General features: G+C 53.2%; 1 protein-coding gene across 1 annotated transcript in view; it reads left to right on the top strand.

The window, feature by feature from the left end:
• LOC141548247 (dynamin-1-like protein) overlaps positions 1–16,066 on the top strand; it is a 17,246-nt gene extending 1,180 nt beyond the window's left edge. The window contains exons 3-18 of the mRNA XM_074276995.1: positions 194–341; positions 763–809; positions 1,045–1,116; positions 1,195–1,281; positions 2,586–2,748; positions 3,285–3,405; positions 6,250–6,381; positions 6,465–6,671; positions 8,152–8,272; positions 9,339–9,494; positions 9,652–9,741; positions 10,397–10,495; positions 11,429–11,584; positions 14,434–14,546; positions 15,016–15,175; positions 15,278–16,066. Of these exons, the coding sequence (XP_074133096.1) occupies positions 194–341; positions 763–809; positions 1,045–1,116; positions 1,195–1,281; positions 2,586–2,748; positions 3,285–3,405; positions 6,250–6,381; positions 6,465–6,671; positions 8,152–8,272; positions 9,339–9,494; positions 9,652–9,741; positions 10,397–10,495; positions 11,429–11,584; positions 14,434–14,546; positions 15,016–15,175; positions 15,278–15,334 (1,929 nt within the window). The 3' untranslated portion in view covers positions 15,335–16,066. The remainder of the gene's footprint in view (positions 1–193; positions 342–762; positions 810–1,044; positions 1,117–1,194; positions 1,282–2,585; positions 2,749–3,284; positions 3,406–6,249; positions 6,382–6,464; positions 6,672–8,151; positions 8,273–9,338; positions 9,495–9,651; positions 9,742–10,396; positions 10,496–11,428; positions 11,585–14,433; positions 14,547–15,015; positions 15,176–15,277) is intronic.
• The last annotated feature ends 2,396 nt before the right edge of the window (positions 16,067–18,462 follow it).

Below are 18,462 nucleotides of genomic sequence, written 5' to 3'. Positions count from 1 at the left end.
GAGGGAGGACGGGAAGCCGGCCCCCGAATGCAATGCCTGCTCCTCCTGCTGCACCCTACTACGTTCCTGTGCTTAACCTGAGATGGCCGAGTCAGGCGTGCTTGGGGGGGCCAGGCTCAGAGGGGAAGGGGCCAGGGGGAGGCCCCTTCCCAGAAGGCCCCGAGCCCCACCTTCGGCCCTGTTGTTATTACAGAGCAGTGGAAAGAGCTCGGTTGTGGAAAGCATTGTGGGCCGGGACTTCCTTCCAAAGGGTTCCGGAATCATGACTCGCAGGCCCCTGATCCTTCAACTGGTGCACGTAGCCTCCCTGGAGGAGCGGCAGGCCACATCCCCAGAGACATGTGAGCATCAGGGCAAGGGCCGGGCGGTAGCAGGGAAGGACGGAGCCGGGCCACTGCCGCCGGCTGGCTTGAAGACTTGAGCCGGCCAGAATGTACCTCCTGAAGGGGACCTGCCCCCAAGCCCTGCAGGCTCCGGCTTCACAGCTGGAAGGGCCCTTGCTCCTGGTACAGAGGAGGCCCAGACGTGGGGAGTGGCTTCCCTGAGCACCAAGGTGGTGCTGGAGGCAGGCATGGGAACCCAGGTCTCTGATTCCAGCTGCAGCATCCCTGCTGCTCCACCACAGGGGTGCTGGGTCTGGGACCGGGGCCAGAAATGGCCCTGCCCTGGGCAAGTGGCCCTTCATCCCATTCTCCTCCCCTCAGGAGCGGATTGGTAATGGCAACGAGGGGGTGACCCTCCCCTTTCTTCCTGTCCCCACAGATATCCAAGCAGAGGAATGGGCCACTTTCCTGCACAACAGACAAAAGGTATCCCAACCGCCCCCGCTCGGCCCGTTTGCCAGACTGGGTCGGTGCTGGGAAGCTTCCTCTTCTCCCTTTGGACAGCACCGCTTCCTGCCTCACCCCCAAGCCCCCTGGCTACCTGGACTTCCCGGACTGATGCTGCCCCGGCCCAGGGTTGGGTGGGGGCAGAGCTCATGATCCTTGTGGAGTCACCCTAACTGGCAACCTTTAGGAAGGGATCATTCTCTTTCCTCTCCAGATCTTTACAGATTATCATGAAATCCAGAAGGAAATTTCTAATGAGACAGAGCGGATCACCGGGACTAACAAGGTGAGCACGGGTGGCCCCACCCCTGGTGGCCCCCCCCGGCCAGGTGCAGTGCAGCTGACCTTGACTCTCCTCCTGCAGGCCATCAGTCTTGCCCCCCTGTACCTGAAGATCTACTCCTCAAAAGTGCTCAATTTGACTCTGATTGACTTGCCTGGATTGACCAAGGTATGTTCACTCGGGGATCTCCTCAGTTCCCAGAGCTCGGAGGCTCCTCTGGCTGCTGATGGCTCAGTCTCCCATCTCTGCTGCCTTCCCCACTGGATCGGGGCCCAAGTCCGCCGACAGGGCAGCCATGTCCCCTTTCCCCCACATCCCCTCCACGTTCATCATGATCACTTCCGGGCATTTTAGCCCATCTGAGAAGTGGCAGTGGGCACCTCCGACTTGTCTCCATTTGCATTTCTCGGCTCACTAGGGATTTAGAGCATTTTTTCATCCGACTGGGAATAGCTCAAATTCCTTTACCTGAACGTTGTCCACTTAGACCCTTGGATCACTTCTCAGCTGGGGAAGGGCGAGAATCTGGGTCAATTGGACTCACTTCTGTCTGTATTGGAGAAATGAGGCCTTTCTCAGAGACGCCAGCGGGAAAATGCTTTCCCCGCTTCTGCTTCCCTTCTACTCTTGGCTGTGTTGAATGTGGGGAGTCTTCCACATGTCCTCCTCATTCCAGTGGTTTTCCTTTGTCGACAACCTTCTCCGTCTCCTGCATGTGCAGTGTTCATTGTCTGTTTGTCTGCATGCTGTCTTGCCCACTACACTGGGAGGTCCTTGAAGACACTGCCTCTTGGCTTTTTCTGTTCCTAGCTTAGTCTCCTACCTGGCACATAGTAGGCACTTAAGAAAAATCTTCCTCCCTCCCTCCCTCCCTCCCTACCTCCCTCCTTCCCTCCCTCCCTTCCTTCCTTCCTTCCTTCCTTCCTTCCTTCCGTCCTTCCTTCCTTCCTTCCTTCCTCCCTTTATTCCTTCCTTCCTCCCTTTATTCCTTCCTTCCTTCCTTCCTTCCTCCCTCCCTCCCTCCCTCCCTCCCTCCCTCGCTCTCTCCCTTCCTTCCTTCCTTCCTTCCTTCCTTCCTTCCTTCCTTCCTTCCTTCCTTCCTTCCTTCCTTCCTTCCTTCCTTCCTTCCTTCCTTTCTCCCTCCCTCCCCTCCTCCCTCCCTCTATCCCTCCCTCCCTTCCTTCCCATGGTAAGGCCATTGGGCTTGAATGACTTGCCTAGGGTGACACTGCTTCTTCAGGTCAGGTATCTGAGGCAGACTGGAACTCCGGTTCCCCTGACCCCACTGGACACCCAGCTGGCCCGCCCATGTTTGTTGGCTGATTGACTGGGGCCGAGATGCCAGAAGCCACAATAGTCCTTTTCTCCTCCCCTTGCCCTTGCCTCTTTGGCTGGTCATGGCTATCCCTGGGGCCTATCGGGGTTCCCAAGAGCAGCCGGGGCTTTTTGTGAGCTTTATCTCCTCCTGCCAGGTTCCCGTGGGGGACCAACCCCCCGACATCGAGGTGCTGGTCAGAGACCTGAATCTGTCCTACCTCATTAAGCCCAGCTGCCTCATCCTGGCTGTCACTGCTGCCAACACAGACATGTCCACTTCGGAATCCTTGAAACTTGCCCGGGAGGTGGATCCTGATGGTACGGGGCTGCTGGGAGCACTTGTGTGGATACGGGGAGGAGGGCCGGCAGTGCTGGGGGGAGGCCGCCTGGCTGGGCCAGTAACTGCATGGCCTTGACTAAGGCATTGGCCTTATTTCCCTTAGACAACATGGTGTCTGGACTGGGTGGGCTACTTAGGCCTTCTTTCAGCTTTCTGATGGAAGGCCTGGCCCTGAGCCTGAAATTTTCCTTTCCCGGACATCACTATCCTTACTAGGAAAGGACGCCAGGGGAGGGCGCCACTGCTTTTCCCCCTTTTAGGCCTGTTGACTCCTGTCTTTGGGGCCAAGAACTCTGCTCGCCCTCCCACTCCCTCACAAACCCTTTCCTGTGACCCTCCCCATCTGGCGTAGCCTCAGCCGCGAATGTGAGGGGCACTTTGGGGTTCAGAGGAGTCCAGTTCTCCCCAGGCAGCTCGTGCATGGCACAGAGCGCCCCCTAAAAGCCACCCAAAATCACTAACTCTGCCTCCGGACCTTGGGCTGAAGCCGTTCTCGGCTCTTCCCCCTTCTTAGGACGCAGAACCTTGGCAGTGATCACTAAGCTGGACCTCATGGATGCTGGGACAGATGCGATGGATGTGCTGATGGGCCGAGTCATCCCCGTGAAGCTGGGCATTATTGGGGTGGTGAATCGGTGAGTGGAGCTCTCTCGGTCGTCCCCCTGAAGCGGCGCCCGGCAGCAGGGAGGGGGGGAGGGGGAGACCGCAGCCGGGAGAAGGGAACACAGTGACATCAAAAACCCACTGACTCACAAACAGGCAAGCTTCTGAGGCCTTTAGGGGTTTTGTGAGTTCACCAGTGAGGTGAGTTCACTTCTTCTCCAAAGTCCAAAGCAGCAGAGTAATCTCTACAATGACAAGCAGAAGCAAAACCCGTAAAGGGACGGAGGCTAGGCTTGGAGCAGATGCACCCTTCTCCCTTATAAACATTTTACCATTGGCTTTGACTTGTACATCAGGGTCATTTTCCAATCCCAGATGAACCCTTCCTTGAAATGAGAAAGAGCTCATCAAAAAGCAACCCACATCTGAGCCAGAGCCTGGCATTCGGGGTTCCCCTTCTCCCAAGGGCCAGAGGCTTCTCTTCTCTACGGCCGAGATCCGTCCTTGGAGCGGCTCCTCCTTTGGCTTGGCTCGCTTTCCTTTCGATGATTTTAGTCCCTTTTCGCTGTGCTTGCTTCACATATACCAGGCTTCCAGAGTTCTCTGGGTTCCTCCAATCCGCGGTCGTTCCACCCTCATTCACTAAAGGCCGCACCATGCCACGTCACTTTGTTCAGCCATTCTTCCATCTAGGACCACCTGTTTTTGTTGCCAGTTTTTTGTTGCTGGAAAAACTTGGTGACTTTGGAATAAGTGGTAGACCTCTATCGGGAGCGTACCCAAGCAGGGGATTGATGTCACAGCACATGAACAGTTCGTTAACGTTCCCCTTACAATTCTAGATGGCTTTCCAGAAAGGGCAAACCAGTGTGCAGCTGCACCAGCACTCTGTCGGCCTGCCTGCTTTCCCACAGTGCCTCTAGCTTCTCCTTTTTTCCTTTTCCCTTTTGGCCAGTTGGGCAAAGCTGTCCCACTTGCATTTCTCTCATTAGTCATTTTGAGCCATCTTTCACATGGTTCTTGACTGTGAGTACATGAACTTTGCCCTCCCTCCAGGAGACTCCTAGGCCTCTTGCTGGCCTGGTTCCCCTTTCCTTTCTGTCTCCATAGTGGTCTAGCTACTTCCCTTTTGGCTACCATGAGCTGTTGCCTCCCCGGGACGGTTTTCCCGTTCACTTGCTAAGGAATAGTGCAGAGTCTCCAGGCACTTTGCCCATGTCCCTGCCCGTAGAAGGGAGCACATCCTTGGAGCTTGATGAGAACAGACCAAAAGGGCCCTTCTAGACTACCTCCCTTCTTTTGGTCCCTCCATCACAGTGGAGGAAAGGCCATTAGTAGCTGGGTGCCGGTTGTGGGAAGCAGCATTGACCCAGAGGAGAAATGAAGCAACGTCCGTCCTTCCTTCTCTTGGCCCTGTGGGAGACCGTCTGTGCAGAACGTTGCACTTGTAGTCTGACGCCACAGCTTGAGTTTTCCTTTTTCAAAAGAAGGCTCATTGGTAGAGACGGTGTCATCTCTAAAAGGACATAACGTGACAAGAAAAGATGTCAAAAAAACGAGATTCTTTTTTTATTATGGCTTTTTATTTACAAGGTATATGCAGGGGTAATTTGTCAGCTTTGACAATTGCAAAACCTCTTCCAACTTTTCCCCTCTTTCCCCCCACCCCCTCACCCAGATGGCAGGCAGACCAATCAATAGATGTTAAATATGTTAAAGGATATGATAAATACATGTACACATGTCCATACATTTATTTTGCTGCACAAGAAGAAGTGGACTTTGAAACAATGTAAAGGAAATCAAAAATGCAGGCAGAGAAAAACAGAGGGATTGGAAATGCTATGTAGTGGTTCACACTCATTTCCCAGAGGTCTGTTACTGGGTGTAGCCGCTTCTATTCATTATTGAACAAATGGAACTGATTTGGATTCTCTCATCATTGAAGAGAGCCACGTCCAGTACAATTGATCATAAGGTAGTCTTATTGCTGAAGTGCATAATGATCTCCTGGTCCTGCTCATTTCACTCAGCAACAGTTGATTTAAGTCTCTCCAGGTCTCTCTGTATTCCTCCTGCTGGTCATTTCTTACAGAGCAATAATATTCCATAACATTCCCATACCACAGTTTATTCAGCCATTCTCCAGTTGATTTGCATCCACTCAGTTTCCAGTTCCTGGCCACTACAAAGAGGGCTGCCACAAACATTTTGGCACATAGAGGTCCTTTTCCTTCCTTTAAGATCTCTTTGGGATATAAGCCCAGTAGAAACACTGCTGGATCACATTATGCACAATTTGATAACTTTTTGAGCATAGTTCCAAATGGCTCTCCAGAATGGCTGGGTGTATTCACAATTCCACCAACAATGTATCAGTGTCCCAGTTTTCCCACATCCCCTCCAGCATTCATCATTATCTTTATTCTAGCCAATCTGACAGGTGTGTAGTGGTATCTCAGAGTTGTCTTAATTTGCATTTCTCTGATCAGTAGTGATTTGGAACACTCTTTCATATGAGTGGAAATAGTTTCAAATTCATGATCTCAGAATTGTCTGTTCATATCCTTTGAACATTTATCTGTTAGAGAATGGCTTGATTTCTTATAAATTAGAGTCAATTCTCTATATATTGTGGAAATGAGGCCTTTATCAGAACCTTTGACTGGAAAAATGTTTTCCCAGTTTATTGTAAAACGGGATTCTTTTACAAATTCATTAATAGCTCCAGGAAAAGGCATCTTTCTAAGGAGGCATGTGTTGCATGGACGCATTAAGCTGTTATTTCCACACCTCCTCCCATTCCTCAGAATCTTGTTTCCATACTCTACTACTGACCTGCATAACCCCAGACTGAAACTTGATGCTTTTCACAGGAACCCACATGACCTCAAAACCAACAAGAGTATCTGTGAGGCGCTGTATGATGAGCAGGCCTTCTTGCAGAAGAAATACCCATCCCTGGCCAGCCAGAATGGAACACGCTTTCTTGCCAAGACACTCAACAGGTGCCTTGAGGGCGGTTGGGGCAGCCCGGGGGTCGTGCTGAAGAGTTCCCAGGAGTCACTTGGGCTTATGCTCCGTGCCTTAGGCTTTTCATGTACCACATCCGAGACTGCCTGCCTGAACTAAAGACACGTGTGAATGTGCTGACGACCCAGTACCAGTCCGTGCTGCAAAGCTATGGGCAGCCTGTTCAAGACCACAATGCCACTCTCCTGCAGATCATCACCAAGTTTTCCACTGAATACTGCAGCACCATTGAAGGAACAGCAAAGAATATTGAGACCTCCGAACTGTGAGTTTCGGGAAGGGTTGGCTGTTGCTTGGGGGAGCGAGCAGAAGATACAAAGGGCCATGGGACGGGAAATTTCTTAGGATAATGCCCAGAGAGCTTGGCCAGTTATTTGGAAGTTGGGCAGCGGCTCGGGATAATATAAAGCAGTAGAAATTCACCTCGAGACTTCACAAAAAACGCCAAAGGGGATTATGAAGAGTTGGCCATGGGGAATGACTGAACCCAAAAGCTCCATGGGGGGGAAAGGATTGTTGGGGGGTTGAATTAAGGTTGTCAGACCCCTGTCCCCCAGTGCTTCTGGTCTTAGAAGGCTGCGGGGGCCACGCTTCCCTCCAAGGTCTAGGGGTCATTCTCCAAAAAGCCCAAGCAGCAGTTAGTGGGTGAACAAGGACTTTATTGTTAAGGGTTTACTAGGTGCCAGGCCCAGTGCTACAGGCTTAGTAAACCTGCAAACCACAAAGACGGGCAAGCTCAGAGGGCTCCTGTTCTGATTGGGGAGGGCAGGGAGGAGTCTAGACACAATCAGGCACTAAGAGGCAGAGAGAATAGACGTGAGGTACGCTGGAGAGCAAGGCCTTACTTAGCAGCTGTGAAGTGGGAGGATTGGCGCCCAGCCTGGAAGGAAGCACGGGGAAGGTCGGCCACGAAGCTCCCTCTCACCTTGCCGGGATGGTATATGGCGCTTGTTGTGGAGCTGTGAGCGCTCTGTGCGATTCTCTGTCCCGCAGCACACCACGGCTGCCCGTGGGGTTCTCTTGGCAAAGTTACAAAGGGCTGAACATTTCCTTCTCCAGGGGATTCAGACAAACTGAGGGAAATGCTCAGGGTCCCTCAGCCAGTAAGGGCCTGAGGCCAGATTTGAACTTGGGACCTCCTGACTCCAGGCCCAGCTCTCTGTCCACTGCAGCACCCCCTAGCTGCTTCCTGATGCTTCCTGGAGCCGGAGAAATGGGACCAGCTGGCAGATGGGAAATGGAAAGAGCTGGGAGATGGGAAAGGGGAAGAGCTGGAAGATGGGAAAGGGGAAGAGCTGGAAGATGGGAAAGGGGAAGAGCTGGAAGATGGGAAAGGGGAAGAGCTGGGAGATGGGAAAGGGGAAGAGCTGGAAGATGGGAAATGGGAAGAGATGGGAGATGGGAAATGGAAAGAGCTGGGAGATGGGAGATGGGAAGAGCTGGGAGATGGGAAGATCTGGGAAAGCTCCTTAAAGAGGAGCTAGGCACTGAGTTTTTGGGAAATAGGGAAAGTAAGGCCCAGCAAGGCAAACAGCTGGCTGGAGAAAGTTCACAGTGAGTGACTTGTACAAGGAAGGTGAGGGCGAGAACCTTGACCAGCCGTGCCTTGTGTGTGCTTTTTTCTGTTTCCCAGTTCTCTTCCTGTTTCTGTATCTGACTGGTCCGAGGAAGGGATGGGGAGGGTAGGGCTTGGGATCGGCCATGGGCCAGGCGCCTCCCTGATGCTTCACTTCTCATCCCCCCAGCTGTGGTGGTGCTCGCATTTGCTACATCTTTCACGAGATCTTCTGCCGGACTCTGAAATCCATCGATCCCCTGGCCGGACTCAGCGTCCTGGACATCTTGACCGCCATCCGAAATGCCACGGTAGCAGATGCCCCCTTCACAGCCTCCTTCCCCATTCCCATCCATTCTTCCCCGGTTTGCTGTTGTTTCTGACGGTCTGTCTCGCCATTTGGGAAAACGTCCCTTTGTCAGAAGGCCGTGGTCAGCCAAAGGTACCCAGGCCCACTTCTGGGAAGGTGTTTGAGGTTACACAGCTGGTCAGTGGCTGAGCAGGTGTAGAAGCCAAGTCCTCCTGCCCCTTGGCAGCAGCTCTGTTCCTCTGGCCAGTCCCTCTCTGGGACGCATCTCTGAGAAGAGCCTTGACTGCTTGCATTGACTTGTTTGCAGCGGCTTTTCTGGGGAGCAGGCCCTGGGCCTTTGGGGGAGAGGGCAGAGAGGGGGAATTCCTGGGAACAGGCAGGAGGAGAGTGTCAGCCTGAGGATCAGGAGCCCCTGGAGCCGTGAATCAGCTGGTGTGAACCGTCCAGCACCGGTTATCTCCAAGCACGGCAGGCACTGTGCTAGGCCCGGGGAGAACGGGCAAGCGACCCCAGAGAAGCTCCAGTTCAAATCTTGGCATCATGTCTGTGGCCGTGGCCTTCACTGTGGACTTGCAGGCAGAATAACCCTGATAGAAGTCCTCGCGTTCATAGAAGGCTAGGACACGGGCAAAGCATGAGTGAGGGAGGGCAAGGGACCAGCAGGGAGAAAGATGAGTTTCAGTGGAGTGGGAGGAATGGGCGTTTCCCGGGAGACAAGAGGTGGTGATCATTGAAAGACCTTCGCCCGGGGCCTTGGCCTCCCAAGCTGAGGGTGAGCCCAGGGAGGGCAGGAGTCAAGCTGCACCATGGCCCTGCTTCTGCTGACCCCCCGCCCCGCCCCCAATTTAAGCATGTAAGGATGCTGGAATCAGAAGCTGAAAAGGAGATGCTAAAGCCCCAGTAACCTCCCGCCCTCTTCCCATCTTGTTCCCTCACTGCTCTCCCTGGCAGAGAATGGGCCTGGAGAGCTCCCACTCACAGGTTGGGAGGGCCACGCCGGGGCTGGCCAGCTTCCTCCAGACCCAGGGTCCTGAAGCTGAGCCCGCCTGTGCTGCTTTCCCCCCCAGGGGCCTCGCCCAGCCCTCTTCATCCCGGAGGTCTCCTTTGAGCTGCTAGTAAAGAGACAGATTAAGAGGCTGGAGGAGCCGAGCCTCCGCTGCGTGGAGCTGGTGCATGAGGAGCTTCAGAGGGTCATCCAGCACTGCTCCACTTATAACACCCAGGTGAGGGGGCAGAGGAGAGGCAAGGGGAAGGGCCCAGAGCAGGAGCCAGTTCCCCGGCCTCTGCTGGGTGAAGGGGGCGGGGGCCTCGGGCTCGGTTGGGAGGGAGGCAGCAGCCTGCCTGCCACCTCCTGGGTCTCATGAGCTCGGCCCTTCTCAGGAGCTGCTGCGCTTTCCCAAGCTACACGAGGCCATCGTGGAGGTCGTGACCGCTCTCCTGAAAAAGAGGTTACCCATAACCAATGAAATGGTAAAACCCAAGGCGGTACTCTGGGAAACAGCTGCCCTCGGGGAAAATGACGCCCCCTGGGCCCGAGGGACACACTGAGCCCAGAACGTCCAGTCTGCCCAAGCTCGTAATAGCCCGGACAGGGCGTTGGCGGCAGTGCTAGCAGCCGGTTTAAGGCTTGGTCGGGAGAAGGAAGGGGAAGGGAGAAAGCAGGGCTAGGGAAGGGCACAGGCCGCTGTGGCACTTTAGCTAGGGGTTCAAGGGACAAAGAGCTAGCCGAGCCTCTGCCCAGCATCACTTCCAGGGTAAGCTCCACGGATGCTGGCAAATACGCCGTCCCCGGCAAATGGTCGACTGAAGACATACCCGGGAGGCCGTGCTGCTCTTGGGACAGCCTGTGGTCAGAGACTCACAGCAGGAGGGCGGGGCCTTGGGGGCAGAGGCCAAACAAGACAAGGACAGGATCCTGTTCAGTCCAGAGAGAAAGTGATGAGAGAATGACAGAGGGCTCGTGGGGGAACCCAGACTTCTCCGATTTGACTGTCGCTGCCCCTGGTCCAGGCAGGTGACGTGGCTCCCGCCTCTGTTCCCCCAACCCAACGAGCCAATAGAAAGAGGGGAGGGGGGGACGAGTGAGACGGGACAGCTCCTGCACCTTCATTGCCTTCTCTTGCAGGTTCACAACCTCATGGCCATTGAGCTAGCCTACATCAACACCAAGCACCCAGATTTGGTCGATATGGCTTTTGTGTCTCCGTCCATCAGCATTCCCAAGGTACTTGGGGGGGGGGATCGCCCAGCAGGCCCTTCCCGCCATCCCGGCGAAACGGGTGTCAGTGGCCATCCAGAGCGGCCTCGTGGCGGGCTAGGCCGAGGGCTGAAGTTGAAGTCAGAGGATCTGAGTTCAAGTGCGGGCTCTGGCCCCGTTTCCTCCTCTCAGATGGGGGGAATTGAACCCGATGCTTCTCTGAGCAAGGGCACCTCCAGGCTTCCCACTGTGTGAGCCTGTAAAGAGGGACCGGGCCCAAAGGCCGACTGGGACGGGGAGGTCGTCCTGCTGACCTGGCTCGGCTCGGTCGGGGCGCGGCTCGGTCACGGCATCCCCGAACGTGGAGACGCCGAGGAAGCTCCCGACCCCCTCCCTGGATCGCCCCTTTGCTCAGCACAGGAGCTTTTGTTGACATCCCCCTTCTGAGACTCAGCTGCTCGGCCTCCATGTAAATTGTGGTGTGGCCGGGCTTCCATTTAGAGACCAACTAAAAAACGGAGCGATTCCTCTGGGAAGGAAGAGGGATGGTGCAGTGCATGATGGGAAGCTGTGGATGTGTGAAAGTGGTTGCAGGGGGTGCCGAACTCCGCTTGGGCTGGAACAGAGGCCACTTTGTGCTAGCGTCTAAAATCCATGATGCCCAATGGTCCCAGAGCTGCATTGTACCTCTCTGCCAGGTGATTCTGACTTGCAAAATGAGAGACAATGCTGCTGTGACCCCAGAGGACAGAGCTGGTAGCTCAAGGTTCCCCTCCTTTCGGGCACGTGAGGTGGGCATCTTTCACGTCCCTGTCCCACCCACTGTTTTAGAAGTCCGCCAGGCTGCTGAAGTCAGGTTTCTGCACGCGCCTCACCCTGATGCGCCGGCACTCCTGGCGACGGGCACGCATATTGAATATTGCCACGTCCTGTCCTTTTCCCTCCCCTTCGTCCTGGCAGAGTGACGCCTACCAGGGCAATGGTCCTAGATGCTGGAAGAGCGAGGGGGACGCGGATGACAGTGTTCCCAAGGAAAGGGAGAACAGCAGATCACCGTCCCAGTTACACGTCTCCCCTGTCACCAGCCAGATACGTGCCATCAACTTCTTAGATGTGGTGAGTGGCATTTGTGTTCAGCGGGGATGGTGGCTTCGCTTCGGGGACTGGAAAGTTCTGTCTGGGCTTGACAGTAATTTCTACCACATGGGACAGCCTAACTCGGGGTCTCACACTAAGCCACTGCTGAGACCTAGGTCACTGGGTTCCCTTTTCCCAGGAGTTGCTCAGCAAAGCGGGTCTGCCTCAGAAAGGACCCCAAGACAGTAGCACCAAAATCGAGCAGAGCGTTTTGCTAAAGTCTGGGCCCAAAAGGCTCCAGCCCCCTGACTTTGGGTCCCTCCTCTTTGCCTCTGATGTCCGTACTGTGCTCAGCTTCCCTTGGACTTGCCTCTGGTAGCCAGAAGCAGAGCCCTCTGCTCTTGGGCCTGCAGAGCGCACTGCTTGAGGGTGCCCGCCAAGTACCTGGTTCCTTTCTTGCGGGGGAGCACCACCGAGGGATGGGAGTCCTGAGGTGGAGGTCTGGGGGCCGGTTCAGCTTCCCGGCTCATCCCCTTCCGTGGGTCTCTTACTCATCGCTCACATAGACCTAGGGAGCCACCTGCCCGAATCCCAGCAATGGTAGTAGCCGGGATCCAAAGCCCCCCTCCAACGCACTGGCCTTGTTAGTACGCAGACTGAATTACCCAGGAAGCAATGCCCTCCTAGTACTCCTCAGGACAGACACCATGCTCAGTCTGTCCAAGAGGCTGCTGGTACGTTTTAGGGAGACGTTCCTAACCCTGGCCAGGGCGAGAGATTTGTTTGTAGACAAATCAAAACCGGCCAGGGTGCCGACCTTCTCAGTAGGCGCTGGGATTCTGGGGCCGGCCCTTTGTTGAGGTCATCCCATGGGGCTTTGGGCGTCCAGGAACAGCACTTTGAAGGGTCACCAGTGGGGACTGGCTTATAGGGAATCTCTTCCAGGGCCCAGACTCCCAGCTAGTGCTGTCAGTTACCTCTGGGAGAAAGCTTTCTCAGCCACGCGATATTCAAGTCCCCTCCACAGGGAGCATGGCGTCACGGGAGAAACTGCACTAGGCATGGGGAGGTTGGAGGACCGGAGCCAAAAGTGCCCTCGTCAGCTCTCTCACCCGGGCTCTGATGGGCGTGAGTCGGGCCGACTACGGGGCCCTCCTTCCAGAGGACTTACGGACGATACGCCACGGCCCTTCTTTCTGTCGGCAAATGACCTGACGGGGTCCCTGCCGTTCCCACGTGCATTGGTCCCTTTGGGGAAAGCGGTTTCAGGACAATGACGAGCACAGAAGCCAGACTGTAGAACTGAGAGTGAGAGGAAAGCACGTGCAGACACCAAGTGTCGAAGGCTTCCTGAAAGACTTTCCCAGAAAGGGGCAGGAGAGGTGCAGGGACGACGGCCTGTGGGGACGGATCAAGGGAAGGGCTTTCGCCAAGGGACATGTTGGAGTGATAGGGAAGCGGCCAGTAGGCAGGGAGAGAGTGGGTGATGGAGGAACCCGTCTGTGGGAGAAGACGGGACGGCAAGCGATGGGGTGACCTCTCACGGACAGAAGTTTGCCTTCCCAAGAGGGGCCACCGCTTCAGTGGGACAGAGCGGAGGAGATCGCCTCACATGGCGTCTGAGGGGCGAGAGAGAGGCAGCTGTCAGGGGGTGACGGTAGTTGTTCCGGGGAAGCAGCAGCCAAGGGTTCCAGAAGCTGAGAGCACGGGAAGAGGGCCATGGAGGTTCGAGGAAGGGGGAAAACATGTGCAGCAAAGGCTGCTTGGGCGAGTGGGGGAACGAGTCCTTGGGAAGATGGGAAAGCATTGCCTTGCTGTGGAGAGGGCCCACTTGAGATTCAGGAGGGTAAAGGTGAATGGACCCCGCCAGCAGGTGGTGTGGGTCTCTGGCTTCCTTCGGCCCCCTTTGAGTAGAAGCAAAGGCATGAGCTGAGGGAAGCGAGCACGCCAGGGCCACGGCTCGGCAGGGCAAGATCAGCGATCGGGGAAAGGGCCCGAGGCTCCTGAGGAGGGTGTGGACTTGAACCCCTTCACCAAAAGGCCCAGATGGGGAAGAGACCCAAGTTCAGCCTGCAGGGGTGATGAGTGGGGAGAGAACTGAGGGTCGGAGGGAGTGAAGATCACGGTAAGGCTCGAGGACATGGCGTGGGCTTCAGAGCAGGGGGGGGGGGTTGGAGTAACAACCAGATTGTGATCGATTAAGGCATTTCCGCGTGCCCGAGCATGGAAGTAGAACGTTTGCGTGGGATGGTAAGAGCTGCTCTAGGCTACGTGCAGCCCAGAGGTAAGGTGGGAAACGTGGAGGCTGAGATTGCAGAGAGCTGCAGTGTGCAGGGGAGTGGGACGGGAAGGTGGCTGAGGACCACGAGGCCACGAGAAGCCATTGTTTCGTCGCCCTTTGAAGGCAGCACGGAAGGTGGGAATGTGAAGGTGATCTCGCCAACCTAAACAGGAGGAAAGGTGCTGTGATGTTCGTGTGAACGGGGAGAAGAGGGGCAGGAAGAGCCCGAGGACTGTGCCAGGGTCCGGGCTGGAGGCCGTGAAGCCTGAACCCTGGGGCTGGTTGCCTTTTGAATGGGTGGGGGATGGGTGGAGAGAGGGAGGGAATCAGAAAGTTCACCCACAAAATACTGGTCCTAGGGGAGCACCTCCTGGCTGTCCCCTCAAACAAGGGGAGAGTCTTGTAGCTCAGGGCACGGAGCTGATACCGCCCCTCCAGAGACTGCCCAGAAGAGTGAGATTCAGCACAGGGAGGGGGCGGCTTGCACCAGAGCCCTCAGCACCTTGGGCCGCCTGTGGGACCCTGGTGCACAGATGCCCGGCCTCATTGTGCTGGAGGACGTGCTTCCTCTTATTGGCCCCCCGTTTTCCTCCTGTGTCCCCCCCAGCCCTTGCCTTCAACTTCTAGAAAGCTGAGTCGCAGAGAGCAACAAGACTGTGAGATAATCCACAGACTGATCCGATCCTACTTCCTTATTGTCCGGAAGAACATCCAGGACAGGTAGGGAGGAGTGTGCTGTGTATCTGCATGTGTATGTGTGCACACACGTGTCTCTGTGTGTTCCTGTGTGCGTCTGCGCATCCGTGTGCACGTAACGGTTCCTCACCAGCTGCTCTCCTGACCCACAATCTGGGCGTGATTAATGGTGAGAAGGAATCGGGGATGGATAGATCTCTACCAGTTGATTCTCTAAAGCAAGTATGGCTGTGTTTGCATTTCCCTTCATGACATCCTTGTGAGAAAAACAAGGGGAGGAACGTCCAAACGGGAAACTGAGGCTCAGAGAAGGCCAATTGTCCACAGGGAGCCGGACGGGAACCCGGGTTACCTGCATCATCAGAACTCCCCGGGAAGGGGAAGTCTTTCTAGGTTTCCTGTGGGCCCCTTGCTCCCTGCTTTAGAGTGTGACCCCCCACCCTGTAAGACTTCCCAGCTAATGCCGGCCTGGTCTCTCTGTCTCCCGACTCAGTGTCCCTAAAACTGTCATGCACTTCCTGGTGAACTATGTCAAAGAGCACCTGCAGAGTGAACTGGTGGGACGGCTGTACAAGGCCCAGCTCCTGGATGTGCTGCTGACTGAGTCCAAAGACATGGCGCAACAGCGCAATGAGGCCGCTTCCATGCTCAAGGTATGGAGCTGCTGATCCTAGTGAGCCCTCTCCTTGCCCCCGCCCTTCCTTAGGGGACTGAGCGATGCTTCCTGGCACCCACAGTTTTCTTTTCTTTCTTAGGTCCTCCAGCAGGCCAACCAGACCATCTCAGAGATCCGAGAGACCCAGCTCTGGTGAATGGCACGCCCCGTGCCCGCTGCCCTGAGTCTGCCGTTGCCTTAGGGGTACAGCTGCCAGCTTAGGGTTTTGCCATCCTCACTCCAGACCCGGCTGTTTCTCTCCTACCTGTCTGTTCTGTGTATTTTCTTCATGATCCAGTTGAACAATTCTGAAAGAGATTATAACATGCAAACTCTCAGGAATATTATAGTGAAATTCCTGAGCTACCAGCTCAGAGAAAATGAGCCAGCAGCCCAAAACAAAAACAAAATCCCCAATCCAGATATCATAGCCCCACAGTCAGGATAATCCAAACCTAGGCCCGAAGGTCTACGGAACCATACTCACCTTTTGAGCCAGAAATACCGCTCCTCCGTCTGTTGGCCAAAAACATGCAAACCAGATCTCTGTACAGAAATGTTTATAGCGGCCCTTGATGGGGTGGCAAAGAATTAGAAATTGTCCATCAGCTGGGAAACTGCTGAACAAGTGCCTGGATCTCATTGTGTAACCATGTCAAATAGCTAGTTTTCTCAAACAAGAGGTGTGTGTGGGGGGGGATATAATTTGGAACTCAAAATTTTAAAAAGAAGAATGTTAAAAAGTGTTTTTGCATGTAATGGGGGGGGGAAGCCAAAATATTAGAGGTTTTTTTTTTTTAATGATGCAAAGATTGTTCTTAAATGTGTAAATTTGTTCTGAAGAAGCAACTTTCATTGCCTTCAAATTAAAGATGACTTGTAGGAAATGTTGCAGACTGACTTTTTTATGAATAGTAAATTTAATTAAATTTATTATTCACATACTAGGTTGAATTCTCCTTAAGTATCTTTTTATTATTATTATAGCTTTTTATTTACATGATATATGCATGGGTAATTTTACAACACTGACAACTGCCAAGCCGTTTGTTCCAATTTTTCCCCTCCTTCCCCCAACCCCCCTTCGCCAGATGGCAGGTTGACCAATACATGTTACATATGTTAAAGTATAAATTAAATACGATATATGTATACATGTCCATACAGTTGTTTTGCTGTACAAAAAGAACTGGACTTTGAAATAGTGTAAAATTAGCCTGTGATGGAAATCAAAAATGCAGGTGGACAAAAATAGAGGGATTAGAATTCTATGTAGAGGTTCATAGTCATCTCCCAGAGTTCTTGCACTGTGCATAATTGTTTCAGTTCATTACTGCTCTATTGGAACTGATGTGGTTCATGTCATTGTTGAATAGGGCATGTCCATCAGAATTGATCATCATATAGTATTGTTGTTGAAGTATACAACGATCTACTGGTTCTGCTCATTTCACTCAGCATTAGTTGATGTAAGTCTCTCCAGGCCTTTCTGAAATCACCCTGCTGGCCATTTCTTACAGAACAATAATATTCCACAATATTCATATACCACAATTTATTCAGCCATTCTCCAACTGGTGGTCATCCATTCAGTTTCCACTTTCTGTCCTCTACAAAGACGGCTGCCACAAACGTTCTTGCACATTCAGGTCCCTTTCCCTTCTTTAAGATCTCTTTGGGATATAAGCCCAGTAGTAGCACTGCTGGCTCAAAGGGTATGCACAGTTTGATAACTCGTTGACATAGTTCCAAATTGCTCCCCACAATGGCTGGATGTATTCACAATTCCACCAACAATGTATCACACTGACTTTTTAATGGAAACTTTCTTCTCTGTACCTCTCTTTTTGCACTGTCTGTGTTTTTATGTGGCCTGATATGCAAAAGGGAAAATAACTTTTCTTCAGAAAGAAAGTCTCTCTCTGCCTTCCTACTACTGGTCAGTTTAGGGAGACAGACAAGACACCCAGATAAGAAGAAAGATAAAAAAAAAAAAAAAACAAGAAGAAGCAGAGGAGGAGGAAGAGAACAACAACAGGGAACAAGAGTGATGAAAGAGGATCTCTGTTCCCCATGCATGGCACCATAAAATTGGAGACTAGATTTGTTTTCTCTAGTATAAATTTCCTCATTGTGGCTTGAATTTCCCTACATGCTGAAACAAGGAAGTTAGGTGGTGCAGTGGATAGCGTGTCAGGCCCGGAGTTAAGAAGACCTGAATTTAAATTTGGCCTCAGACATTTTCTAGCTGTGTGGACCTATAGGTTCCCTTTCCTCTTAGTCTCCTTTACCCACTTTACCACTTCCCACTTGATTCTGCTACAAGCCATGATAATAACTGCTCAATAGCAATGCCCTTGTTCTCTTCCTCTTTCTGGGAGTGCACCCCAGGTGCCACCTTTCCAATCCTTCCCACCTTTCAGGTAGGGATTTCTATCCATGTCTCGCCAACATTTAGACATTTCTGTACAACTGATCATTTTGGGCTAAAGGTCTGTTCTCAGATAGGTCCGTTCCCACACACTATTCCCTAGTTTCAACTCTTGCCCCGGCTGATTCAGGCAGTATTTCCTTTTCCTATCTTCTGTCAAATGATGTTTCTCTCCTAAATTCCAGAAACCAGTGCCATTATGAACCTGGGATCAGTTCCTGAGCATTCAGGCTGGCCTTGAGCGACAGGTACCTATGGCCATTGGCTCAGGAGCTGGGGCCCACCACAGATCCAACAATTTGATAAGTTAAAAGTCCTTCCTATATTCTGCATGAGAAAGGGGAACTGGTTCTCATCTCTGGGAGGTAAAGGTCTGGTCTCTGTAACCACCATGATTGTCATGAAGAAATGAGCCCAGGGAGAGCCCCATGAGGTCCAACTATTATTACTCTACCAGGTTAAGGTGGGGCTCCAGGAGGCAAATTTATCAGCTCCCAAACAGGCAACATGGACTAATGTGGCTAATGTAGGGGGAAAGAGAGCAATGAAAAGAATAATACGTAGACAACTACAATACACTGGGATCAGGGATCATGCTCCCATTCATGGAGGCCCCCTTCTCTAATGTAATTTGAGGCCTCCTTTATCTTAGACTGATAAAGGTGGAGCCTCAGGTCCTTTTGTTCTGATATGGTGTGTCCAGCCTCGTTCCTGGGTCCGAATTGCAGTGTACGGGGTTTGTAGCACCTGGCAGGATCCGTCCCAGCATCGAGTCAGCTTCTCATGCTTCTGGGATCGGGTCAACTGCAATCTGGTTTCTATGGACAGGGAAACCTAGGGGGGCATTTCAGCTA

Source organism: Sminthopsis crassicaudata, chromosome X (assembly GCF_048593235.1).
Source record: "Sminthopsis crassicaudata isolate SCR6 chromosome X, ASM4859323v1, whole genome shotgun sequence".
In the NCBI taxonomy this organism is placed as follows: Eukaryota; Metazoa; Chordata; class Mammalia; order Dasyuromorphia; family Dasyuridae; genus Sminthopsis; species Sminthopsis crassicaudata.
The sequence above is the reverse complement of the archived record's forward strand: the minus strand, read 5'-3'. Positions and strand labels throughout refer to the sequence as shown.